Raw genomic sequence first — 27,577 nt, 5'->3', positions numbered from 1 at the left:
AATTGTTTTTTGTTTTAAAAAAAGATATATTCGCGGATCGTTACGTGCACTGTCTTTCAACCTAGAACCCTTACCATAAATATGAACTATTATGCGATATGCTTTTTTTATATATATATATATATAGTTCCAAAGATACAAGGATTCAAATTTAAATTGATTGGAAAATGAATAAATCATATCCAATTTTCAAGTTCTTATTCGGTCTTCATCAAACTTGACATATAGTAAGACTTTCACTCCCCTAACACAGATAGGAAAAATTACAAGTTTTCGACCGAGGGTCCTCCTCATGGATTTCGGCTACTATCAAATGACTAACTGCTCATGTATAAATACAAGCTTAATCTGTTTACTTAAGAAAACTAATTGAACGATAACTTTCTCAATAAACGTCATATGTTACTGGTTTTCTTGAACCAACTCCTTCCTGAGTTCTATTTATTATAACTATTGCTTAATACGTAACAGAATGATAATTACATAATATTGCGATGCATATGTAAAAATTTATTGATTTTAGATATTACAATTAACTAGAAATTTAGAAAATCCCATATTTTCAATCAGATAACAGAAAATATAATACAACGCTTTCAACTTCAACATAAGTTTAGTTTTACAATTAATACACGTTTTAAACATTTAACAATAAATTTAACGAATTGTCAACTGAACGTAAATCATATACTTATAAAATTGAACGTTACCCTTTTGTAATATATTCTAATTTATAAAGAGAAAATAATTCTCTTTAGAAACTGATATTAATACAAATACTGTTACAGGTGTAATTCAAAGAGAGAACAAAAATTTGCATTTTTATGGTTTAGAAAAAAATTTCCACTACAGCAATTACACCCTTTTACATCGAATTTTTTAGTCGGCACAGATCGCCACAAACACTCTGTCTCCCTACTTACAATACTTCTTAAAATAATCTGTAGAGAAACTTATGTTACATTTAATGGCTAGACAATGAAAAATTATGACCTCGGAAGTATCATTGCTGATTGTACAATTATGTTTAAAAAAATTACATTTTTCAGAATCTGTATATAATCAAGCTTAGAAATAATTGATAACATACATTGGCAAATATTCTGAGCCCCTTTTATTTATTACAATTACTTACTAAAGCTATTAGAAAACTTTTAAAAGAAAGGTAGCTATTTAAATATTCTTAAAAGATTTGACTTTTATACGGATTCAAATTGTCAATAGAGTGATTCTAGAGTTTTTACTTTGTAAGCATACAATAATCTATGCACGAATTATATCCTTCGGAAAATGCTGAGGCAGTTTCTACATCTCTATAACAAACAGAAATGTAGCAAATTAAAGTTTTTGATTCCACAAATATTTTCTACAGCAAAAGGCACAATATCACAACATTATTGCTTTAATTAATTATAAACTATTGAATAACCTTTCAAAGTTTCACTGATTTTTAAACATGATAGATAGTTTATTTTCCCATATATATTAATGATTACCTTATTACTTTATTTTTGTACAAAGTAGAATGCAAAATCGAATAAACGTGGACTGATGCGCAGAGGGACATAAATAATATTATATGTGGATTATTTTATATGAGTTTCTTCTGACCATACATGTAACAATATACTTAAGTTTATTTAAATTACAATTTATTGTGTTAACATTTGCAAGCATGTTAAAACGTACTTGTTATGTCCAAGAATATGAGTAAAACATTGCAATAGCTGGATCCTCCGTTTCACACGTAATAAGAACATCCCTGAATTTATCCAGAAGCTGCAACAACTGAGATCGCCGAACATTTTCAAAGTACATTATTTCTTCTAAATGATGCAAACCTTGGAAATGAGGGCATAATCGTACAAATAACCGTAAATCTTCAGGATTACTCGCAGCTGGGATTCTCATAATGGCTGCTCTTTCCTCGTCATTGAAATCTGACAACATCTCTTCTTGTATACTTTTTTCAATGAAGTTCTCATCTGCCGATACGTTGACCTTGGAGTTACTAGGACTTGACACTACTTCATCACTAATGTTAGAACTTATATCACTTTCACTTGGTACCCGACCAATACTGAGACTCAAGTCTTCTGGTGTACTATGATAGCTATCTCTAGTGTGACTATCCGACTGATGAGATCTAGGACCTTTGGACGTTGGCATAAAATACACGTATGTATGCAACTGCATAAGTAATTGATGCTTTAACATCCAAACGATCATCTGAACTAACTGGGTTTGCTGTTGAGGGTGATTTAAGGGGTTCACTTTTTGGCTTAGAGACATTGGAAGCGAAAAGTCGCTCATTACTTGTAGAAGACACATTCCTGGGAACTGCTCTGAGAATCTTTCAACTAATGGAGAATTCACGTGAGTGGGAGCATCTGGCGCAACTATGTATACATTACTTTCACACAGGGGATAGATAACTGTTGCTTTGGCCCAATATACTAAATGACCTGTGAGTTGAAATACCTGAGATAAAGTGAGATCTGCATCAGCAGACAGACTCTGGAGACTTTTTAAAGGACTATACATTCTAATTAAGCGAACTAATGCAGGGGACGCATCTGCCGGAAGATTGTCTAATAGTTCATGTTCATCAACTAAAAGTAACAGTCCATGATAAGGTCTCAATGATTGTAAACACTTTTTAATAGTATCAGGTTCTACCATGAAGTTTCTATTGTGAAATCTGTGTACTTTTTGAGGTAAACAGAAACTTACCTCAACCCATTTATTAATTTGCACATTAACCATTCCTGAACGACATAAATCATCATAAACTGTCTTTAAATCTTGAGCAAGAGAGCTACGTTTCAATATTAAATCAAATGGCGATTCTAAATCCTCATCATCTGTCTGTGCTGCATTATCATCATGAGCTGTGACCATTATTTTTGTTTGTTGGCTAAGATATCCACATCTTCGCTCCTCATGCCTAAGGGCTATACCTAGCCGTTTACTAAGATCATAGAAACATTTCACTATCGAATGACTAGCTGTCGCCTGCAGGGCAAATACTATATTAACTAAGATTATTGACGGACTGTCTTGTTTTCCAGGACGAGAACTTGCGCCCGATTGCAATAATGTTGGATGACCTACAAATCTCACATCATTTACTTTCAGTTCGAATTTCCTTTCACATAATTCTGGTTTGACTGCAAATAAAGTAGAGAGCACTTTGTCGAGGAATCCAGTCAAATGGCCATTTTGAATGTTGGAAGTCTGCGGTGGAGGTGTTTGTAATAAATCTTCTGTAACAGTCAAAGCATATGGATTTTTCCGCCAATTGTGGTGTCCGCCTTCTGTCCTTTTATCTGTAACATACGGATAACGAAACAATAGACGATCTCCTTTGCTGTCACTTTTCACAAGAATGACACTTAAAGGGTTGGCTTCTATTCCAGTCTGCATATCTACAAATACAAAAACAATAAGGTTTTATAAATTAAAAGATTCATTTATATATACCATACACACACATTAACTTTAATGTTAAGACAAAATTTAATGATTACATGATGATAAAGAACAATATTTTCTGCCGATATTATAAAAGCTGCATCAAACACATAAAAATGGTAACATCTGTTTCTAAAAATGCATATACAATGTCTGATTTTGTTTTAAGCAGTGCCGAGATAATGAAGGCCTGATTTACTATTGACGTGAGCTCCACATTACTCTGGACTTCATTATATGATGAGTGCACAGTTTATCGTTCAAAATCACTTTGCACATAACAGGTCTTTCTATCATATTCTCATTTTCGAGAAAAAGATGAAATGCAGGACTTCATCCCTAATTTCGACTGAAGAATGCATGTACACTTTAGGGATGGCCGGATCCGAAATTCTAATCTCGGATCTGGGTTCGAAATTCGGATCTGGATCCGAAATCCGGATCTCAGATCTTGATTCTTATCCAAACCCACATCCCACCCAAACTGTGATAAGCTTGAATATCTAAAATTCGCCGAAAGTAATTTCACGAAGTCTTGACAGTGAAGAAGAAAACAGACAATTAAGACGAATATTGACAAGTTTATTTGTCTCCATCCTACTCTAAAGATTCTTTTGGACTTAGCCTGTAGACTGCTTCTGGTCTCAAGTATTCCCATATAACAAGACTAACCATATATATAGTTGGTTCGAAATGAGTTAAAATATCACTAATTGACCTTAAGGGGATAATCGTGATTTAAATATCCGTAAATCAGAAGAGATGTGAAAGTTGAGCATTAAAATAAATCCGATAACTCCGGAATGAAGAGATTTATATGCAACCTAATTATAGCAATAAAACTCCTTATGTAACATTTTCAAAGCTAAGATTAACAATTATCTTCTTGAAGAGGGTTTACGGCAACATAGAAAATTATAAATCCAATTATAAGTAGTACCTCTGACAGCCCCGCATTTCACATCACCATCGCCCTTCATCCTGACAAGTGGGCAATTCACGTACCCACAATGACTTTTCAGGCATTCCAGTGACATCCAATATCTCAGTTTGGGCTTGGGGATCATGCTTCGGTGAACCTTCACTATCACCATCAGCAACTATTAAAGAATCAGAACTTATTTCTGTACTAGATAATGTGGGTAACTATAGCTTTTCGTCTATACAAGACGGAGAGTGTATGATATTATCGCAGGAAATATATGATACATATGATTTAAATTGTCAATATTTAGGAGCAACTTTAAAAATAATCAGTTACCTTAAATGTGCTACGGCTTAGCAGAGAAAACCCGATAGCCATAGTCGAGTGGTCTGTGGCATTAGGCTGTGGATCGTTTGATGTGAATGTCTTGGATTCAAATCCCGCTCCGGGCATAAGTGTTTTAAACTGTCCTCGTTCACTTCTATGTCTGTGTGGTGTCGTAATGGTTACAGTGTAATCCGTGCAAAGCGTTCAGCAGGTTAAATAATCTGATAAAAAGCTGTTACCTTTATATATATATATATATATATATATATATAAAACAGTAGTTAGCGCGTACCTTCGGTGCCCGTGGTTACGGGTTCAATCTCCGGAGCGGCACTCAACAATTTCGATGGTGACCCAGCATCGTGAGGACAACTGGGGAGTTATCTTAAGCAAGAGGTAGCGGAATCCAGTCTAGAAAGCCGGCATTAGGGACTTCGGATGTCGATGCGTTGACTTCACATACCCACTTTGAATGTAAGCCCGCTGGTAGGAATCAAAGAACGTCGTGCCAAGAGTTTTGTTTGTTTTAATTATCATGAATGCCTTCTTTATTATTAAATTTTATCCAATATTTTCTTTTCAACTGGTTTGCGAAACTCAGAGCTAGTTACTTGTTTTCTTTTTAATTCATGTTCATAGTTAGCACAACTAATCACTAAGGAAAAACAATATTTTCAATAAAATTCGTGTCGCGTCTTTCGTAGCTCTAAGTTTAGTTATTTTTAGCGTTTTATCATTTTCCTCTCGTTTTAAATATTTTTTTTCTAGTTTTACCTATGTTTCTTTGTACGGACATTGCATCTATAGGCACGTGCTTAGTGTGTTCGTTTACAAAAGCGGGCCTTTTTCCTGCCACTATAGAAAGTGAGAGTGCCCCGTATCAGAGAATATTAATTGACGTATGCAAGTGAATATATCTGTAATGAAGTCATAATTACTCAGTTTTTGCATCGTACATAGTTTCCTCATCCTCATTAATCTCTTCACCCCCGCTTCCTGAATTCCAGTTCTAGTATTTTTTCTTGAGCAAGGCCCATTTAATGGGGGACTGATGTCTCATGTAGGCTTACTAACTATAACATCAGCAATAAAGAAAGTAGGGTTTAATTTGCACTAATTTTAAAACATTACGTTAATTATTAGCTAAATAATAATAATACGGAGCGAGCTTAGGCTAGTTGTTAGGATTCTTGCTTCGCAATTGGGTAATACCGGGTTCGAATTCGGAGACCAGCCATCCTGACAGGATTTTTCAGGGTTGTTCCTCAGTTATACTGCCCTGCTAAGCGAAAAGGCCTTATCTCCATTTCACATACTTTCGAGAAAATAAGCAAAACGAGTTTTGGCTTAGGCTGCACGTTCAAATTTGTTGTATTTCAGTAAAACTTTATTAAATATATTTTCACGATCTAACATTTGTGTGGTAATACAGTTAAATATTTTTGCTTATGAATTGCCACTTAAGGTCTTTTTGCTTACTTTCAGTTACAGTTTTGAACATAAGGTAAACACTCATGACGTCACTACCTCCTACCTATTGGTCAAACCTCGTCAATTTCACTTTAGATAGATGCAGAATTGTACTACGAACATTTCCATACCAATGTCTCGATTTTCGAAAAATGTGGAATTAAGGTATTTTCTCGCTTAGGACGGCAGTATACTGGGCAAATGTTAGGTTAGCACCTTGATCTAAGGCTCTGGAGATCTTCCTTCCACTCCTTTTCCAATGTTGTTTTCAGTGTTCGAAGTGGAGAAAAAGCAGAGGCGGTATGTTTTATTACGAATTTGACTCGACATACCGGCTATCTAAATGTTGAAATACAATGAGGGTATGTTGTCTAAAAGATTACATTTCTATTTACATAAAAACTGAAAAGTATTGGAGAGCTTCCCTGTAGTTACGGGGGAAGGACATGGAGAGATTTTGATCCCCCGCCAACTTTCTGAATTTTTTAAAAATATCCCCTTATGTTGTATTAGAGAATTATACACAAACATTCTCAAAAACCGACTTTTTATATTAACAATTTTCTGCAGGAAAACTCCCGGACCCCCACTCGACTAAGGAATATTCCAAACCCCCGGAAGATCCGCCTCCACAGCAGATAACCCCTAAATCCGCCCATACTCAAACCACGACATTTATATGCATTAAGGCAAGAACACACATATACATAATAAAGAAACAATTCAACAAGGCACATCAAAATATAAACTAGATGAACTTCCTTGAAGACACTTCATTTTAAAAACGAAAGGTAGGAAAAAGATGACAAAAATGTAGGTGTCGTCAACTTAGAAATTATTTCTACATAAGAAATAAAATCTTTTCATGTGCAAAGCTATTCGTCAATTACTCTGTATAAAAATGGATTTATTAAAGGCATTTAGCAACTACTCTCCAGTGACGGTATGTCTTGATCACTGAAAAACCAGAGGCGGTATGGCATACCACCGCATACCTCTCACTTCGACCACTGGTTGTTTTCATCTGTTGAATACTACAGTGTAAAGTGGCCTCTGAGGAGAGTTTGTTTTGTCTAGTATTCCTGCTATTAGAAGGGTCTTATCTAAAAGATATTTCATTTGTATATGAGAAAATAGTATTTTTTCAATGCGAAGCTAACGTTGAGTTTTGAAGTGGAGCTAAACAGAATTTGTTACCATTTACATCAGTTTTCAGACAGTTCACTATAATTAAAATGCTACAGTACGAATTAAGAGCGACCGAGCTCTAACCTATAACCTTAGCTTTCAAACCTTTGATTTACGGTTATTTGTGATTTCACATTTATAACAAAGACAAACATTTTTAAAAGAGTGTACTTTAAATAAATTATCTAAAGAAACATTTTTCAGAAAATTTTTATCCTTTTAAATTATTGTTCGAAGGCCTTTGCCTTTAATAAGCCTTCTCCGAAATAAATGCAAATGAATTGTGCTGACATCTTTGGAGCTCTTTTCAACTACATTTATGTTTGTGGACAATCCTTTCGACAATGAGATCTCGGAAACTACAGGCTCTAGAAATATGACATTTTCACTGATCGATTGCAAATTTCATATAGATTGTCCAGTTCTAATTGAATATTTAAAAAACATGGCCACTATTTCTTTATTACATTTTTACGGGTACATTGGAAGTGTTGAAAATAAAAAAAAACTAAAGCATCACATCCTAAACATTATACATTCCAACAGTACACTGTTGTATATAGGGGTTGTATATGTTTCAGGCGTTTGTTTCATGGCCAAATAATAATGGAAACGGAAGGATAACCATTTCTCCAGTCTAAGATGAACCTTTTTTGGGGGGGAGTGTTTTGTCGAACAAACACCATATATAACTGACATAATCGAAAAAAGTCTCCCCCTTATGATACCCCTTGGCTTTTTTTTTTTTTTTTTTTTTTAAATCAATACGTCTTTCACTTGTGTCTGTAAAGGGACATGTACATATGTTGTGAGGAATGAGAAGGATATTTATGCTCATATGCGAATGATGCGCTGTGTAGAGAGCGCAGGTTAAGCTAGTACACTTTTAAAAACCGTCAGTCCCATTCCGGACACCCTGTAGCATTTCATTTGCCAACTGAAAGTCAGTGTTTCAGTACACAACTTCAACAACAACAACAGCATAATAATAATAATAATAATAATAATAATAATAATAATAATAATAATAATAATAATAATAATAATAATAATAAGAAGAAGAAGAAGAAGAAGAAGAAGAAGAAGGAGGAGGAGGAGGAGGAGGAAAGTCAACAGATTAGAAATATATGTGCAGAGAAATTGTACATTGAGTTTTTTTCAATCTCGGCTACTATTAAACAGCATTTGAGTTTGAAAGCATGTTAGACATACAATGAAGCACCTTTTCAAACGATTTCATTTGTCTCGGCAGCAGTGTTTCAACTAGGGACGAGCAAAACCGGTTTTTAGAAAAAACGAAATTCCAGAATCCGACATTTTGGTTTTCCTCAAAACCGGTTTGGTTTTTCACCGAAATCGGTTTCGGTTCTCCAAAACCGGTTTCTGTTTTCTTCAAAACCGGTTTCAGTGAAAACTTTTGAAAAACACACAAAACTATTTTCGTGGAAATGGAATCGGTTTCCGGAGAGCTACGAAACACTATTCTGGTCAGAAGTACAACAAATTTAAAAAAAAACCGGAACCGATTTTAAAGAAAAACCGGAACAGGATCCAGTGAAAAACCGAACCGGTTTTGGAGAGCCGAAACCGAAACCAGTTTCGGTGAAAACCCGTTTTTTTGAAAATGTTCAAAACCGGTTTGTTTTCCTAAAAACTGAAATCCGAAAACCCGGTTTTCGTGCCCATCACTAGTTTCAACATGAAAACCGAGAAAAGTTAGAAAAAGGGGAATTTTTAGAACTTAGCTATCGCAGACAATATCCTAACTTAATGTATACGAACAGAAAGCCTATTTCGTCCCCATCTGAAATGATATATAATTTGTATCATTATACCAAATACAGGGTGTGCGTTAAAAAAAATTACTGACCTGGTAACATCAATAGCACAAAAATCCCAAGCCCGGACAGCATGAGGTTTAGATCATATGCTCATAGGATTTTTTTTTAGTTATATCATGCTAAATACAGGGGTGTGCTAAAAAAAATGGCCTGATAATATCAATACCGCAAAAAATGCTAAGCTCGGAGACCATGAGGTTTAGATGTGCTGACAAGACCTTTTTGTTTGGAATGACCTCCCTTACCACCTTCCAGAATTGTAGGGTGAATCGAAAATGCCAGTTAGAAACTTTCTCTCGAAATTGAAAACAGTCTAGTGCGGAAAAAGTTGCGTACGAAAGTTTGTATTAAACGTAAGAAATTTGATTCAAATCGGATATCTCGAGGTGCCACTACAGGGTTTCTACTAAAATTCCAAAATGAAATTTCGTGACCTTTTCTTTCCTGAACCATCAAATTTAGTAACATTCTCAACAGCAAATTCGGGTGTGAATTGGGCCAAATTTTCATGCATGCGATAGAAGTGTGCTTTGCATGCGATTTGGTAGCGTCTAAAGCCGACGATAGACATTTTTGGTGGTGAATTTTGACATTTTACAGAACAAAATTTTCAACCTATACTTACGTATATTTGTACACATAAAAAAAATCGTGACTCTAAAGCTAAATTTCTTGACTTCCATGACCGTTTTTTGATTTCGTGACTTTTTCATGACTTTCGTGACCGATAGACACCCTCCACTAGCGCCAATTTCTCGGCGCCCATATTTCGGCAATTTTACGCTTTACGAGGTTATTCTTCCGCCTTTTCGTTAAGAGTTATAACATAGGTAAAACACTAGAATTTTTCTTTCAGATCCTAAGCGTTTGGTTAATAACATTTTCAATAATATTGCCATTTGAATTCTAGTTTTCAAGAAAAACGATAAATCTCTGTATGAAGCTCTTTGCCTATCTGTAAATAGAAACAACCTAGAACTCCCCACGAGAAGACTATATATTAAGATTTACCAGTGTCCAGCCCAACCATCAACGCATTCGTCTCATCTGCAATTATTGGAGTCCAGTCACAATAAAATTTGTTAAAACCTTGCCACTTTCTTCTATCTGCCAATTCTGTCTCGCCAGAGTTGAGCCAGACTCTCCACTTTCAACAGCTCGGAAATCTCTAAACAACTGTCGATAATCGGTGCTGAGGTAAATTTTGTTACCGCTAACTATCATCTCACATAAGAGGTAAGAGTTGATGAACAACTCTGAACTCTCACCAGACAATTTGCAAGATAAATCGAGATCGAGATCGGAATGAAACGGAACTCATTCGAATATGACTGTTGGCAGCTGGTCACATGACTCAAGTTGTTACCGATAATCCCTAAAAATTAGTAAGATCCTGGTAAATGTTGCAGGTAACAGAGAGGAAGCTCGTTGACATTCAGCTGAGGATCACATCATTGTATTGGTTTTCTAATCTCTTCTTCTATCAACCAACGGTCCCTTCATTTGATTATGCGTTTACTACAGTCCTATCACAGCCAACATTATATTTTACTTTTCATATAAAATCCTTTAAATAACCCATAATACTTAATTTGATATCTATGGCTGTGCCAGAAAGTGGTGTTACGTGATAAATGAATTTCGACAGTAACTCTGTAAATATGTTCCTTGATTGCAGTCTGTCTGTGATTATTATTATTATTATTATTATTATTATTATTATTATTATTATTATTATTATTATTATTATTATTATTATTATTCAGTCTTTACTTGTTCTAACCTTCCTTGCATCAAAATAGCTTTTATGCTGTTAATTTCACTACGTTCTTTTCCAAGAAGTTAACGTTTTCTCTCTCTCTCTCTCTCTCTTTGGCTTTTACTTCTGTCAATCACTTTTGTTACATCTTGCTTAGTAACTACATCTGTCTTTTAACAGAGAACTTTGATTTTAGTTGCACCACAGGAAGACATTCCTGTCGAAATGAAAATTATTTGTTTCAGTTTAATGTCCCACGGTTATGCTCTTTAGGCTAAAGGAGACGAATGATTAATGAAAGTGAATGACAGTGAAATTACAATTTTGTCCTCTCCTACCGGGAATCGAACCTGGGACTAGCTACTAGACCAGCAGGGCGGACGACACTCCTATCAAGTCACATATATATGCAAATACAGGCAACCTAATGCACATTTAAGATCTGCCATTGGTATTTCCTTCTTAGTTTCTGATGGCCTTTAAGAAAATCAAGGTATTCCAATTCCATTTTAAACTAAGAAATTACAGACCCTACATCTGGCCAAGTTTACGGCTGAATGATATTCCCTTCAGCTTTCTTTTTTCTCTCATTGCTTTTCTCATTTTCTAGTACACTTACTTAAGCAACCATAACTATCTTTCTGTCTCATCAGTAAAGAAATCAAGCTTAATTACTGGGACCTTTCTATTAATTCATTAGTGCACTTGAGCATATATATTTATTGCAAATACAAATATCCACGAGGGTCTTCGGCTAACATTTAAAAACACATAACTTTGAAAAGCATTAGTCTTAGATTTTAATACATTTTCTTTCTGTTTTTGGATTTAGTGTGTTATGAAAGAATCAATCGCACGATTGTTTTATGATATAGTATAGTTACTGTGTTCCTCGATTTTTATTGCTATCTCACTAGCCATTTCTATAACACTTGGCTCTTTCTTCAACACTACATGTAAAAGCTGAAAATAACGCATGGTGGCTTCATATGTTGGTGAATATTTTTTTTTTTTTTTTTTTTTGTATATGTGTGCTTAAAAAATTGGGCACTCTGCTTTTATTTTTGTTTTCGTGCTTTCTTTTTCGGCAGAAGTGACTATACTGAAGTAAACAAGAAAGAAAAGAAACCTGAGCCTACAGACGAAAAAAAGCACACATAAACACGGAAAATTCTACGATTTTCATAAATACGAAAGGTACTTTCTACTTACATCATTTTTAGTCGTGCACGGTAGCACGCAAGTATACAATCTGATTGAATGATTGACAACGAATGCAGATCTGCTTCCTTGGATCAAGGTGGGAACAGAATTGTCAACAGATTCAGTACAAGAGACAATCATACAAATATTTACTTGACAGGAGTCTCGTTAGTGACCCTACTCTGTTGACAAAAGTATTAGGAAGAATTATAGAAACAAACCAGAATTAACTTCTCGTGATGCAATAGTTGTAACTACTAATTATTTTCCAACAGTGCAGAAGTGCCTAAAACTGAAAATTTTATAATACTGGGTCATTCCATGTCAAATCAACACAATGTTTCAGACGACTCTTACGGATTACAGTGAAATTTTATATTCTGAATGCTATCTTGTAAAGAAAAAAAGAAATTTTGTTTTAAGAAATACCTTTTGACGCAAATCGAGGATTAACATGGTAATATTTTTGAAAACGTTATTTTTAATCAAATGTTTAGAACCAGAAAATGAAACCTTTAATGTATTGCTTACAGATATAACTCTTCCTTTACGGAAAATATGGAAGAAATGCCCTTAAAAAGCGTAAAAAATATACCTACTTTTGGATAGGTGTCGAGAAATAGCGCCAGTGGCGCCTCATGATAATTTCTGATTTGAATAAAATTTTGAGCGTTAACTTTACACATCTGTACACATTTTTTTTTTTTTTTTTTTTTTTGCACCAAGCTCTTTTCAATTTCGAAAAAAAAAAAAAATGAAAGTACATTTTCGGTCCACTCTAACATACATTTTCAACCGACGTTTTTCTTAAGCATGAAAGCAACCATTTGGAAAACTCCACAACGAAGAAAACAACACAACTGCACAATACAAAATCTTTTTTAAATCGGAGAAAAATTTATACCCTATGACGTTATTGAAGAAATGTTTAGGGGAGACCAAAGACCATAATACCTACACAAAGAAAGGAATCACCACATAAATTCTGGATGTGGTTTCGGAATATAGGAAGTGTGTTACCAGCTCTGAAATCAGATAATGATTGTATTATACGAGGATGTGAAGATGGAGTACCCGGAGGAGTTTACTTTTGTGAAATTCCTATAGATGGGATAGATCTATACAAAATTTCCTTTTCTTCTTTATTCTTTCACAAAACCGAAGACGAGCAGTGTACACACAAATATATGAATGAAAAGTGCACGGATAATTCTATAATGAGACACTGCTCATAGGTATATAGAAATGACTTAAAGGTTATTTCGAAATTATTCAGAATCACTAGTGCAGAAATATTTATTTAGAGAGAAAAATTATGCTCGTAACCAACCCTACTCTCTTAACAAAAATAGTAGAAAGAATTATCGAAACAAATCAGAATTAACTTTTCGTAATGCAATTGAGATTAGTAATCATTTTGCAACAGCGCAGAAATGCCTAAAATAAAAATTTTATAATACTAGGGCATTCCATGTCAAATTAACACAAGATTTCAGATCGACTCTTACGGATTATAGTGATATTTTATATTCTGAACGCTATCACCAATGTGTGGAACAAGCAAAAACCTCAAGTTGTTTTTTCTGAACCATTTTCGAAATTATAGATCCCTGAATTTCTCAAAAATTGCGTAAGTGATATTGTTCGATTGGCATTTGTGGTTGACCTAAAGAACATACGACACTGGTTAAGGTATCATTTTAAGGTTTATGAAAAGAGCTTTCAAATGGCGTAGAATAGTATAAAATTTAAAAAATCGAAGAAAAAAATCAAAATTTTGAATCTGATTTTCTCAAAAAGCCATATTTTATAATCTTCAAAAGATTATACCCAATATTTTGAATATATCTTCAAAGTTTTATTTTGGGACAAGCATGGGATCATTTATTACAAGAGTTTCCATTCACAAACATGGAGTTGAAAATCACGTTAATTTAGGTTTTTAATATATACAATAAATAAATAAAAATCACAAGAAAATAAGGATATATTTCGGTTGTGACTACATCTTTGTCAAGTGAGGTGTATAGTCAGCCTATTAGGGTTAAATCATTCACCTTATACACTACATTTACTGCACGAATTCAGAGAACATCTGGGTTTCAGGATATCCAAAAGACCTAGATGGACCACCTTGACTGACAAAAGATACTTTCATTTTATCTTTCCCCTAAACATACGCTAATCACAACCGGTTATATATTGAAATTGTGTATCCACATTATGTCTGCCACGTCGAATTTGGTGAGTGTTTGGTTCCAATGAACTCAGGAAATTCAAAAATACTGTACCTTGACGAAAAGTTTGAGAGTATCTAAAGCGCAGGAATGAACGTGTAAAAATTGTGTCCCTGGAATAGTTTGTGCTTCGCTGAAGCGATCTCGTAGAAATGTTGCTGACTCGGTTAACTCTTCTTGACTGACAAAATGTAAAATGCACTCCAGTAAAGTTTAAAAAAATAATGTGATTTTCAACTCAACGTTTACAACTGGAAACTCTTTGTAAAAAATGATTCCAAAATAAAACTGGAGATTCATTCATAACAGTCAGAATATTTTTTCTTTATAATTTTTTGAAATATTTTCAAAATATGTCTTATTGAGAAAATAAAATCCAAAATTTTTATTTTTTAAAAGATAAATAAAAAATAAAATAAAAATTACATAGTGTTATACAGTACCTAAAAGCTCTTTTCATGAACTTTACAGCCAAGTTTAAAATGACGTTCTAGGTCGGTCTGTCGGTCGGTCTGTCGGTCGGTCTCTCTCTCTCTCACACACACACATACAAAATGAACAAATATCACTCACGCAATTTTTGGTAAATATTGAGAACTTTGGATACCTGTTTTCCCAAAATTAATTCATGTATCAACCTGAAGTATCAGGATTTGTCATTTACCAGTGGTACCAAGAACTGTGTCAAATTTCATCAAAATCTGATAAGGTAAGGTAGAATTTGTTTGAAAATTGTGTTAATTTGAAATGGAATGGCTCTACTGCGTAAAAGACACATTCTTAGAAATGCAATAAAGGGTATTTATTTGTTTACTTAAATCTGTTGCTGAATTTTCGGTGTTCAGGGCTGCGACCTTCGTCCGAGCTTCTTAGCTACGAGTGAGAACTGTATTTGTTAAGTGATAAGACATGTAGGTTAATTATTAAAAAAAGGACAAGTTCGGAAATAATGCGAGACTCAAGAGTAATAACTTAATTATCGTTTACTTATCAGTAATTCCTTCCATACTACCACCGTTCAAAATTAGCATACTATTGACAGGTCTTAATAGTTATGATTATTAGACCAGAAATTCAGCACTGAACATTATTTATGATGAAGTATTTGTTTACAAACACTTGAAAGTTATGGTAATAACTGATAAAGAATTTGTAACTCTTTCTGGTAGGCTGGATTCGAGTTAGTTGAATATGTACCTTTCAGAACTAGGACTATATGAGATGTAAATCTATAGCTTAACGAGGGATCCGAATTACAAGAGCTCTTATCGGGAACCGAATCCAGGCAGTGACGACACCAGCTTTAATTTATTAGGGGGAGGGCGTACAAATGGAGGGGCAGATTTTTTTTTTTTTTTTTTTTTTTTTTAGTGCAGCTACTTTTTTTGTACACCAAAAATAAGTTTTATATTACTTGATTTATATTACAATGCAACATATTTAGGGGGTTGGGGCAGTCGGGAAGGCGCCCGCCCTCTTGCCTCCTGTAGTGTCCTGCGCACGTTTGCTATACATTCACGAGGGAGCTCTTAGTGTTTTATTTAAGTAACTTTTATCAGTGTTTAAGAGGTGCACTTTTTGCGCATGTGTTGTGGTTATACTTCTCAAGTTTGTGATTTGGATTTGTGAAGAACTCTTACAACTTTGTCTAGGTTATGTCCTGATTATTTTGAAACGCATTTCGTGACATAAAATCTAACACAGCTGGTTACTTTCCGTTGAAGTTTAGAATGTTAAATGATGATTCATATTGAGAGGTGTAATAAACTCCGCTCACTTAAACTTAATTTTTATGTATAATTGCTTACTTTAAGTTGCTTTGCTACATGTATGTACAACCCCTGAATTAGCTAACAATTCATTTTAAGAATAAGTAAACCACCTCAGAACATAATGGTATGACTAACTTTACAATGAGAAAGTATTTATCCCAGTGAAATCATTTTGAGAGACGGGACTCTTCTAATCCTCGGTCAATTAAAAAAAAAAAAGTCCAGGCGGGTTATATGAAGCTATATATCACTTTCAAAATTCTTATATTGGCGAACGTCCACGAGGAATATTGTAATCAAGAACAAGGAAGATATACAAGACTCTTAGAGATCAGGGTTCTGAAATTTCAGGTCTTTCCAAACATATAGCAATCTCCAAATAGAGTATTACGGAATTTAAAATTATGAGAAATATTACGTCATGCATTGAAAGCAACGTGTTTAAATTTTATATAAGAACGAAGAAACCCAAGCTAATTTGGATAAAGGTAGCCTCAACAATAATTGAACTGTATTATCAACATTTACATTCAAAAATTTACGTTTCATCTAGTTTGAGTTTACTTATTAATCAAATTACGCACAAGCCCAGGGGCGTGATTAAGTCACTATGTCACTGAATGACATAGCCAGGGGCATTATGTACAAGCCCAGGGGGAATAATATTAGAACAATTGGTCAGAGGGTTGTAAAATATACATGAGTTATATTCTTGTGAATAGAACAAATTTTGGAAAAAAACGGTTCGGTTTTTCATCGGACCCGGTTTCGGTTTTCTTCAAAACCGGTTCCGTTTTTTTCCAAAATTTGTTCTATTTCTGACCAAACTAGTGTTTCGTTGTTCTCCGGAAACCGAATCTGTTTCCACAGAAATAGTTTTATGTGTTTTCCAAAAGTTTTCACCGAAACCAGTTTCGGTGAAAACCGAACCGTATTTTCTAGAAACCGGTTTCCGGTTTTTAGAAAACCGGTTTTGCCCATCCCTAGTAAAAATTCAATTTTCCGGAAAATGAGATGAACTTTGATCTCCTAGTTAATACGAATGAAATGACACCAATTTCGCCCGTCAACAACTGACCCGCGTTCCGCAAAATCCCGAATTTTTATTGATTTCCCAGATAAAGATTAATTGTAGACTGAATATAAAATCCGTGCTAAGTGCCTAAAATGAAAATGTCTGGTTTAATGTAAAAATGTGGCCTATGTGCCTAACACTGCTCAGTGAAAAACTGGCTATCTAGTATTCACTGTGGAAGTAGTTCAAAAAAATCCCCAGAAGGATGCGTGCGCCAATATGTCCCATCAATTCTGAAGTAAAATCTGGGTTTTTCACTCAATATTTCCGTTAAATATAGAATTTTATATTTAATCTATAATTATTATGTACTTGTCAATACGAATCGAATGACATCCATTTTGTTCCAATGATAACTGATGCGCATTGCGCAAGTCGTCCCTAAATTTGCATCCAAGAATCGAACTTCTTCCATAAGTAACACTTTTTAAAGGTACTAATAGATTTCGGAAAGAAAGAAGAAGAAAAAAATCTGAAAGTATTGATTAATAATAGTCCATCATAAAAATGATAATTTTACGGTTAAGGTGAGTGAGTACACATGAAAGAGGATTGTGTAGGATATTAAAATCCACTGTCGAGGAATTTTTCACAATGCACAAAACCAGTATTTCATGTTTACAAGTGTGAAACCATTACAAGAACGGCAAGTTTTTACTTTGGTCCTTCCATTCATTTTATACGATTCTTTGATTTGCTCCGGTTTGAGAACACACCTCTACAACTAAGTTCATTACTGGTATCGAGTTACGTGATGTTGCACTGTTGATGTTTTTTTTGTTTGTTTGTTTGTTTGTTTGTTTGAGCTGGAACGTATGGACATGATTTGATGTCATGTTTAGATGTTTTCCAGTTCTTCATGTGGTTTGTTCACGGGTGGATTACTCGCGTGTTGGTTTGTACTGTGTTACGATGGCGTATGTTGGATGGCGTAGAGGTTCCTTTTGATGAAAAACAAATAAGATATTAAAATTTATATCGCTTATCAACATCAGTATGTGACGGTGATCTTAATAGTTACAGGTTCTGTTTTAGTGTCTGATTATTATAGCTCAACATTGCAGTTTATGTGAAAAAGGGTATAAGTTATTATGTACACTACGAGTTGATCAGCTGAAAGTGAACTATGTAATTATGCTATAATCGTAAATGTTCATCATACTTAAAACAATTAACTGCTAGAAGTGGGAGCTTCACTAGTAAATATAGATTACAGGCACGTGAAATTCTGTTGTTATGTTATATGTTCGTCTCTGGCATCACAAAATATGAAATCATTATACATGAATGTCTATTTGGTACTCGGGTGAAGTTCGGCTATTATTTATAAAATAGAAAATTTTGTTCTGCTTATAGCATTGGAAAAACTTTTTTTATTCATGAAGCATGCTGCAGAATTACATTCAATCAACTCTTAGGTGTTTATTTCTAATTATATTTTCCTTAGTTGTAAGGTATTTATATGATTTGGGTCGGGGGCTTGTTTCCTTTGAAATATGTAGTTTTATACAGGTTGCACTCTATGTTAGTTTCCAGTTTTTCTTCTTTATTCAAACATGGGGGGTTAGGAGTGGTTTGCCTTCCCTCATGCATATAGTTTGTTTGGCTCCATTTGTAGCAGTCTGAGAATGTGGTGGTTCATGCTGCAGTTTTATATTATTTCATACGTAATATATTTCAAGTTTTGATAAATTTGGAACTGTTACGATAGGAAGCTGCTATAGTTCTAAATCTATCAACATTCGAAAGATACAATGTTGTAAATAATTGTAGAATCATCACAGTCGGAACTACCATGATTTCTTACCAATTTGATTCATGTGGAACTAGTTCTTGGTGATGTTTAATGAACTGTTCCGAATAACAAGTTCCTTACGAATTGGTTCATTGAATGAAATGACTCAAGTAAACATTTGCCTGCAAGGACTATACTAGAGTTAAAGTGAATCAGTGAATATTAAAGACGACTGTGTAACATCCTAATTTTCACCGTCGGAGTAATTTTGCACTATATAGAAAAGTGTATTCAATACCTTCACCTGGCAGATAGCCCGAGAAGAGTTACTAAAATCATGTCGCCAGGAAAAATTCAATTCTTCAGTATATTTTATGTTTACAAGAACAGAGTTATAAGTGTGAAACAATTACAAATAGGCCTTACTCCAATTTATATATCAAGTGTTTTTTTTTTTTTGCTTTATTCTCGTTTACATACCCTCAGTCGCTGACGCGCGTACTACCTGCGTACGGACCCCTACGCTATCCTGCTCAGACTCGTTTAAATAGCATACTCGCATAGTTTGGTAGCCACATATCAGAAGTTGGTTTGTACTTTTTGCACAATCATTTTAATAGCATACGTCCGAACGTGTATTTATACTAGTAAGGGGAAGTCCTTGTAAAGCAAATCTTCACTCATGAACACAACTCCTATCCTAAGAAACAATTTCTAACACATTGCGAGTGAATTTCGTGATGAAATAATTTCATATAATAGAATAGCAGGTACTTGGATAGCACGTAGTCATGTCCAGCATATCAGTTTGCACGAAAATATTTGGGTATGCGCCACAGTAACAGTCTAGAACGTGGATAGCTTTTAGTTTCTCCCCAAATCGCGCAAATATATGTTACCCAGTGTTACTTATTTTACAAAATATAGTTGAGCAAGCAACAGCGAGAAAAGGGGGGTCTGAAGTCCCTCAGGGCTCTTTTTCTACCTTTATCACAAAATAAAGCAAAAAAAGGTAGGCATACCCGATCCTGGAGCCATAAAACGAATTGGGGGATTCTAAATGCCATCCCAGAATGCCTTAGGGAATCATTTAAAGCACGAAAAGTGAAAGAAAAATGCTTTTTAAATTTGACTGACTGCTCTTAATCTATACCGAAAAAAAGAAACCTGCACCAAATGTCTGAAATACACATGTCACAATCCTTCAAGTTTTCTTACTGTTTGGATGATCTTAACAGAGAAAAGAAAGTTTTTAGGGAGTATGTTTAGTACAAGGGGTCCAGAAGCACATAAAATATATATATATATATATATATATATATATATATATATATATATATATATATATATATATATATATATATATATATATATACAGGAGAAATGAATGATGCAAGTACTTAGACGCAACATAACGTAACCAAATCTAACCTATCCTAACAAACTAACCTAAACTAACGCAATATTAGTAGAAATAAGCGAAATTCTATTTTTTTTTTTGGGTTAAATTCCAAAGTTGGGCGTCCGTTTCCAGCGAAATTTTTAAAATTTACAGGAAATATATGGATAATTTGATCGTTTGTGTGCTTGATAATATATAAGAGTCTCGAAAACTCTGTTTATTTGTTATATATAAGCGGTTATAAACATGGGACTATATGGCGAGCGGAGGGAACTACTTGGCGCAAGGTAACCGAACAGTTGCATTGTGGGAAAGAAACGAGCATTTATGTTACCAACATAGCGAATGTACAAGGGCAATGAACTAGCAGTTTTAACATTTGTGAAGGAATACATTGATAACGAGCAAAATCTTTTAAAAGTTTGTGAAGAACACGGATTAATGAACCTAATAACAAATTGCAGAAAGTGTGGAAAGGAGATAACAGTGAAAAAACTTGACGAAAGCGGACGCCCAACTTCGGAATATATGCCTTTTTTTTTTTTTTTGGAAAATTATGCCGTACCCCCACACTAATATAGCAAAAAACTAAACTAACCTAACCCAACCTAAACTACCTAACCGAATGTGAACAGAAATTACCAAAATTGTATTTAAAAAATAGAGAAAGAGCTGGACCCCTTCTGCTAAATATAGGCCGATTTTAGATTCTCTTATCGAAATGATCTTTCGAATTTTACCTAGATCTGCCTTTTAAAATACACTACAGTACACAATATACATAAGGCACACACTGGTAGTAAGGATATATTTACCGAGACTGATGTTTAATTCAGTGAATTTCAACCATTTGAATTATTATTTACAGCATTTGTGCTACTTATTACACTAAAATTATCAATGTGTAATATCCACATAACGAAATTATTCGTACTTTATCAAGGCCTAGTTTATATTTACACCGCCGGAGGGTTTACTTCCACACTTCCACTTCTGGGGGAGGAGACGCTCCCCCTTCTATGTTCCAGCAGCGACGCCTTGAACATGGGGTGTAGTAAGAAAGGTAAGTGCAAGGGTAAATGACGTAGAAGGTTAGCTTAGTTTAGGAAGTCATATAGCGTAGGTAAAGATAATGGGGGCTGCTCTCAGTGATTACAGATCAAGGTTATTAAGCAGAAGAAGCTGTAGGAGATGATAAATCACTGTGGAATTGTTAATGGATAGAATGGTGCACACCGGCATGGGACCATAACCAAGTAAAGAGTGCAAGGAAGAAAGAAACACTGGTCGGTAGTGCTGGGCGTATGTACAGGCATAGATTAGATGATTCAAGGTACCTAGATCTTCCTGGCAGTAGCAGAGTGGATTATCACGTAGTCCCTGACGATATTTTTGCACTGGAGTCTGTACGGTGTTGAGTCGAAGTCGGGTGAACAACACATGATGAGCATGAGTCCATTTAGGGTGATAAATAAAGGAACGCGTGGTTGGGTTAGGTTCTATTCGCCAGTAGTATTTACCTGGTCCACTTCGAGCCTGATGTTGATAGTTCCGCCATTCGGTCTGCTGTTGTTCTCCAAGTGTTGGGATAAATGATGTAGCCGGTAACTTCACCGTCACAGGCTCTAGTAACGCTCCTTGTTTACTTAATTGGTCGACCTCTTCATTACCTGGTATCAGTTTATGAGCTGGAACATGTATGAAAGTTACCTGTAGTCCTTTGCTTTGTATTTGACATACCTGTTGGAGAATATTGACCAGAATCCAGTTGGAATGTGCTGGTTGGGCTGTGGGAAGAAGACGACGAAGAACGCTCTGACTGTCACTACAAATACAGCTAACAGGCGGTTGGAGACATAACACACGTTGCAATGCGGCTCGAATAGCGAACGCTTCGGCCATGTTGATTGATGTGTGGCCAGGCAATGCCTGATGAAAGCGCCAATTGTAATGCGGTATGAATACGCCAATGCCCACCTTCGATTGTCCAGCCTTGATCTGTTTAGAAGCATCCGTATAAATTAGTAAAGCGTCTGAATGGTGTTGATTAATATAGTCTTCCCATAAATGCGGTGTTAGAGAGCGGGGAGCATTATTCAGCCAGTGGGGCGAGAGAGATGGAAATTCCACTTGAGTAGGAGTGATGTGCGTGGTGTATGAGGATTGGTAGGATGGGAGTTTAGGCGTGCGGTAGATAAAATTCAGCCAATGTTTTACACGAACATACGCAAAATAGGTCCAAGGCAGCTGGCGATGATAAGGTAGGGTTTTGCTTCGGTTAGTAGCATATAGGAGTTGAGTTTTGGGGATGATGGGTGACGTTGTAATTGCCATACGGTTCAAGATGAAAAGTTTAGCTACATGAAAAGCTTGGATATTGTATGGAATGATACCTGCTTCTTCCAGGAGTGCCCTGTTGGGTGAGTTTCGAGGTTGCCGAAGTATTGAACGGAGTCCTTGCACTTGTAATCGAATACACAGTTCACTGAGACGCCGAGGTAGTGGAGAAAGAGCTGGGCAGCCATATAGAAGTCTTGATTCCAAACACTGACGAAATATACATAACTGTGATCTAATATCCAATCCCCATCTCTTAGCACTGAGTCCACTGATAAGGTTAAGTACGGGTTGCACTTTGGTGTGAATTGTGTCGAGATGTGCTTTCCAAAGGAGTCGAGAATCCAATGTCACTCCGAGGTAATGGAGATTAGGAACAGGCGAGAGTTGGGCATCTTGAAGTATTAGTGGCGGAGCGATTGTGCTCCTTTTTCGGGTGAAGATGATGTACTGGGTCTTACGCCAGTTTACACTAAGGCCATGATCTCTGCACCAGTGTTGTAGGCCGTCTATGGCTTGACGAAGTTGATTGGCACCATGGATCACTGTGGAGGTGCGAACATATAACAAGAAATCATCAGCGAACTGATTTACTCTGACCAACGCTCGAAGCTGTCTATGAAGCGAGATGGTGAATAGATTAAATAGAAGCGGGCAAAGAGGAGAACCCTGTGGCAATCCTTGAGATACTATCCTCGGGTCTGTATAGCGGTGACCAACCGGAGGGTTTATTAAACTACAAAACGCAGAAATTCATTTTATCTTTTTCTTCATCATTCCACAATGTTGCTCCGGGAAACAATAGCCCAATGAGCAGTTCTGGCTTATACTGAATGAGATACCTAAAGGCTTAATTGTCTGAACTGGTATGAAAGAACTTCCAGTACTTAAAAGATATATATATATATATATATATATATATATATATATATATATATATATATATATATATATATATATATATATATATATATATATATATATATATGTGTGTGTGTGTGTGTGTGTAAAACTTACATAATGAAATCATCATTGCCATATGAACCGCCAAGAAACACTGCATGTGCCATATATTCTACTTACTACAAATTATATGTATTTATGTACAGTGTTTTTAAATTCTATAGCCGAAACCAACGCCATAACGTTGTCATACTCCCCTGTTTTCTTCACTCGGACAAACCTGGTGGTCCAAACAAACCTAGCTACCGATTAGAACCGATGGTCCAGAATTAACCCAAATATCAGTTCTACAGCATTTTATAGCATTCATGGTTTCCACTAATCGAGCTGAAATATTTACGTTTTCATTTCTTGTGTAACATTTCTTAATCGAGGCATTATATCTTCACAATTGAAGACCTGAATTGTATAACATCCCAAGTCCACTCTTTTTCTTCATATTTTGCGTTTTTTGCTTTTTATGTTAGCATCTATGTTTTAAGGGCTATTCACTTACATAATAGGTAAATCCAAATCAAAACCTTTTAAAAAATATAAAATAATTTCAGCTAAACACAATAGCGTGCAAAGTATAATCTTCTTGTCTTTCTTCTAAAATAACAAAAGTACTCCAGTGGACTTCGGATGTTCTGCAATTCAGGTCTTCAATTTCAAACATAATTTCATATTTATTCCTATACCCATATTGGAAAATAATACCTTACCTTTGAACACAAACTATGCAAAAGATCTCACAAACCATTGTTTTGGGTCAGCGGTATCTCTTATACTCTACATAACGGGCCATATGCAGAGTCGTTTTGGAGTATTTTAGCGTCATACTAAAGGCCTGATTACTGCAGGAAACATACACTAGTCGAATGTTTTAGTGTGGCACTAATCACGCGTCAGAACGACTCTGCATAAGGCCCAACAAGTTTTACAGGCTCGTTTGATTAAATTTTGATAATTCCTTATAAGAAAAAGATATACCTTATATTTTATGTAATTCTCGCTCATGTATACTCTTATAACCTTGTAGCCATCTTTCAGTGCAATGTTTTGACACGTTATACTTAAGATTTCCTCAATGTCTAAAGTTCTTAACATATTTCAGACTGTCAAGAATCGAATTCAAGATATATATTTGAAGTCAAAATATGACAATCTATTCAAGAAACTCATGTTTCAGAATATAAAGAAGGATATTTTTGTTAACTTCCAATACCTTACACTCCATTGCAGTTTATTTTAGTACAAACCATTGCTTAATTTATCATAGAATTGTTCATAATATTTGTCATGTCATCTTCGACACTTTCAAGTATAAATAAATGTATTCATTTTTTTATTTATTTATGTAATGAAATGTGAATTTCTCGGGGCTAATTACAGTCTTATGGAATAATAGGAATCGAACTAAGACTGCTAAAATCATACCTCAACAATCGTCGTCAAATTGTTAAAATTAAAAATTCGAGATCTAATGAACAAAATTTTAACTGGCGTACCTCAAGGTTCGGTTCTGGGCCCTTTTCTCCTTATTATTTATATTAATGATTTGCCAAACTATTTACCGTGTAAATACGTCCTTTACGTGCTGACGACACTACTTTAATCACAAATGATAAAAGTTTAAAGGTCCTACAGCGTAAAAATACGGAAGCTGTAAAGATGTCTTCTCTATGGTTTCAATCCAATGATCTAGTTTTAAATAATTCCAAAACAGAAATATCCCATTTCTATCTAAACAATTTTTCCAACTTAATTAGCTCCGAATCAGTTAATCTATTAGGAATACGATTGGCCGCCAAATTAAATTGAATAGCACACACACAAGAATTGTAAAAATCTCACTAGGGTTCTGTATATGTTGAGGAAGCTTAGGAGAAGTGTGGGACATGAACTAATGATAACATCATACTACGCTTTCTTCCATCCCACTTACTGTACGGGAATTTATTGTGGGGTAACCCTACTGGAGCTCATTTTGTTTTCAAATGGCAAAAGAGAGCGGTTAGGTGTATTGAAGGCTTACCAGACATAGTGTTCTGTAGGGATGCATTCGAGTCGAGTCGAGTCGAGATTTAAGCCTGTCTCGACTCGTCTCGAGAAAATGTTGTCTCGACTCGTGTCTCGACTCGAAAATATGTTTCTGTCTCGACTCGTGTCTCGACTCGACAGTCTCTGTCTCGACTCGACTCGAATTCGAGTCGAGACGTCTCGAAATTCGAGTCGAGACAAAATATACGAGTTAAAATATACGCACACATCAGCCAGACCATCATGACTACCTACCTAATTGTCAGTATGTCGACTTTTGGCATGGATAAAAACGGCGACACGTCTTGGCATACACGCAATGATCCTTGATAGGTCGCTGGAGAGAGCTGGCACCACATGTGCTCACTCAGTCACCTAATTCCCGTAAATTCCGGGAAGGGGGGCGATGTGTTCTGACGTCACGTTCAATCACATCCCACAAGGGACATCACTCAAATGTCCGGCTCCAATTTTGAATGAAACTTTTTTTTGCTGATAGAAGGCATGTATGCATCATTACTTGTGATGACAAATTTTTGCCATGGAGCATTTTTTCTATTTTTTTTTAATAACTTTTAAGAGTTGTGATGTGGTTATTAGAGATTACCACAGAAGTCCCTTACTACCCTTTGTAAACGGAGCGTTAATGAAGAAAAGTGAAGAAAAACCATGTGGATACATATAAGTCCTGGGGGGAAGTCGTATGGTAGATATGACCTTGATGGCAGCCATCTTGAAATCCGCCATTTTGAATTAAGGTCAAGTTTTCAAAATGGGAATAGGGTAATATGATACATAATTTCGGGCTAGAATTTAATTAGAAAAATAATGGTGAGATTAGTTTTAAGATACACCCATTTGGGGGAAAGTTACCGGCATATTAATTGTTTTTACTTACTATGTGCGTAAGACCCTTCTTACTTTCGTCTCAAGACCTGTAAATCGATCGCAACGGCAGAGCCCGGTTTCGCACTAGTGTTTAGAAATCTTTAAACTCACTTGTGGCAATATTTGTGGATTATTGTATTGTATTTTGCCTTTAATTAAATTTGAACCCACTTCATGATCTTGTGTAAAGTATCACTAAAAGAGAATTTCTGTTTTTATGGAGAACGTAAGCATAGCAATTATAAAAGGTGAGTAAGGTGCGTATGTATTTATAAGAAAGTTTATTTTACGAGTCTTTTGTGGTTCCGCCAACCTATTCTTTAGTTGTTTTTTTTTTCAAAATACTCATATCTCATAAATAAAAGAGCTATTATAAAATCTCTTACCACTATTCTTTAATACTTATAAAATTTTATTTATTGTAAAAGCACTGGCGAGATATTTCTTATCGCCCACTAAAATTATGGTGGAGCTCCTTCGTGGCTAACGGTTAGCATACTTGCCTTTGGCGTGGGAAACCTGGGCTTGATTCCCGGTGGGAGTTCATAAGGTTCGGATTCCACGTTAATCAGTAGGTCCACGTCTCACATAGCCTCGCTGCTGAACGGGACGTTAAAATCAGAATCAATTCAACTCAAAATTAGGGTTTTGACTTTATTATGATGTCATTAGTTTACGCCCAACTGCCCAGTAATTATAAACATTGACTACATTATAAAATTGTAATTTTTGACGACTAAAATATCAGAAATTAAAGATTATTCTTTGGGTTTTGGAACATTTTGAAAAACGTGAAAAACTGGTACTGCACCGATACAACACAACTTTTGGATTTGTCATTGTGTAAAGTGATACAAACTAAAGAAGAATTTCAACTTTATGAAATTGTATTAGGACTTATTATTTAGAAATAAACACCAAATAAGTGTAATAGTTCATATCCGTATCAAATACCAAGT

The 27,577-nt window shown here is 35.2% G+C and overlaps 2 protein-coding genes across 8 annotated transcripts; both read right to left on the bottom strand.

The window, feature by feature from the left end:
- Positions 1-489: 489 nt before the first annotated feature.
- Positions 490-23,470, bottom strand: Nprl3 (GATOR complex protein Nprl3). 7 transcript variants are annotated; one of them, XM_081772122.1, is made up of 2 exons: positions 22,802-23,470; positions 490-3,428 (listed from the first exon to the last, which is right to left on the bottom strand). In XM_081772122.1, the coding sequence occupies exon 2, from the start codon at positions 3,424-3,426 to the stop codon at positions 1,693-1,695; it is 1,734 nt and encodes a 577-aa protein (XP_081628248.1). In that variant the 5' UTR covers positions 3,427-3,428; positions 22,802-23,470; the 3' UTR covers positions 490-1,692. The 7 variants fall into 7 exon arrangements, with proteins under 7 accessions (XP_081628248.1, XP_081628246.1, XP_081628244.1 ...); XM_081772120.1 differs by lacking the exon at positions 22,802-23,470 and adding an exon at positions 22,149-22,752; XM_081772118.1 differs by lacking the exon at positions 22,802-23,470 and adding an exon at positions 21,343-22,128.
- LOC145661075 (uncharacterized) lies at positions 21,561-24,450 on the bottom strand. The gene is made up of 2 exons (XM_081726516.1): positions 24,413-24,450; positions 21,561-23,481 (listed from the first exon to the last, which is right to left on the bottom strand). The coding sequence occupies exons 1-2, from the start codon at positions 24,448-24,450 to the stop codon at positions 21,561-21,563; spliced, it is 1,959 nt and encodes a 652-aa protein (XP_081582642.1).
- Positions 24,451-27,577: the final 3,127 nt, after the last annotated feature.

This window comes from Thermobia domestica, chromosome 9 (assembly GCF_964235325.1).
Source record: "Thermobia domestica chromosome 9, izTheDome1.hap1.1, whole genome shotgun sequence".
In the NCBI taxonomy this organism is placed as follows: domain Eukaryota; kingdom Metazoa; phylum Arthropoda; class Insecta; order Zygentoma; family Lepismatidae; genus Thermobia; species Thermobia domestica.
Note: the sequence above shows the minus strand (reverse complement) of the source record. Positions and strands in the feature narration are given on the sequence as shown.

Excerpts from the sequence above, each read along its gene's own strand:
- Nprl3 (XM_081772122.1), bottom strand. The coding sequence starts at position 3,426 with ATGCAGACTGGAATAGAAGCCAACCCTTTAAGTGTCATTCTTGTGAAA.
- LOC145661075 (XM_081726516.1), bottom strand. The coding sequence starts at position 24,450 with ATGGTTTGTGAGATCTTTTGCATAGTTTGTGTTCAAAG. Across the intron at positions 23,482-24,412 it reads TGCATAGTTTGTGTTCAAAG|TTTAATAAACCCTCCGGTTG; the intron begins GTAAGGTATTAT and ends TGCGTTTTGTAG.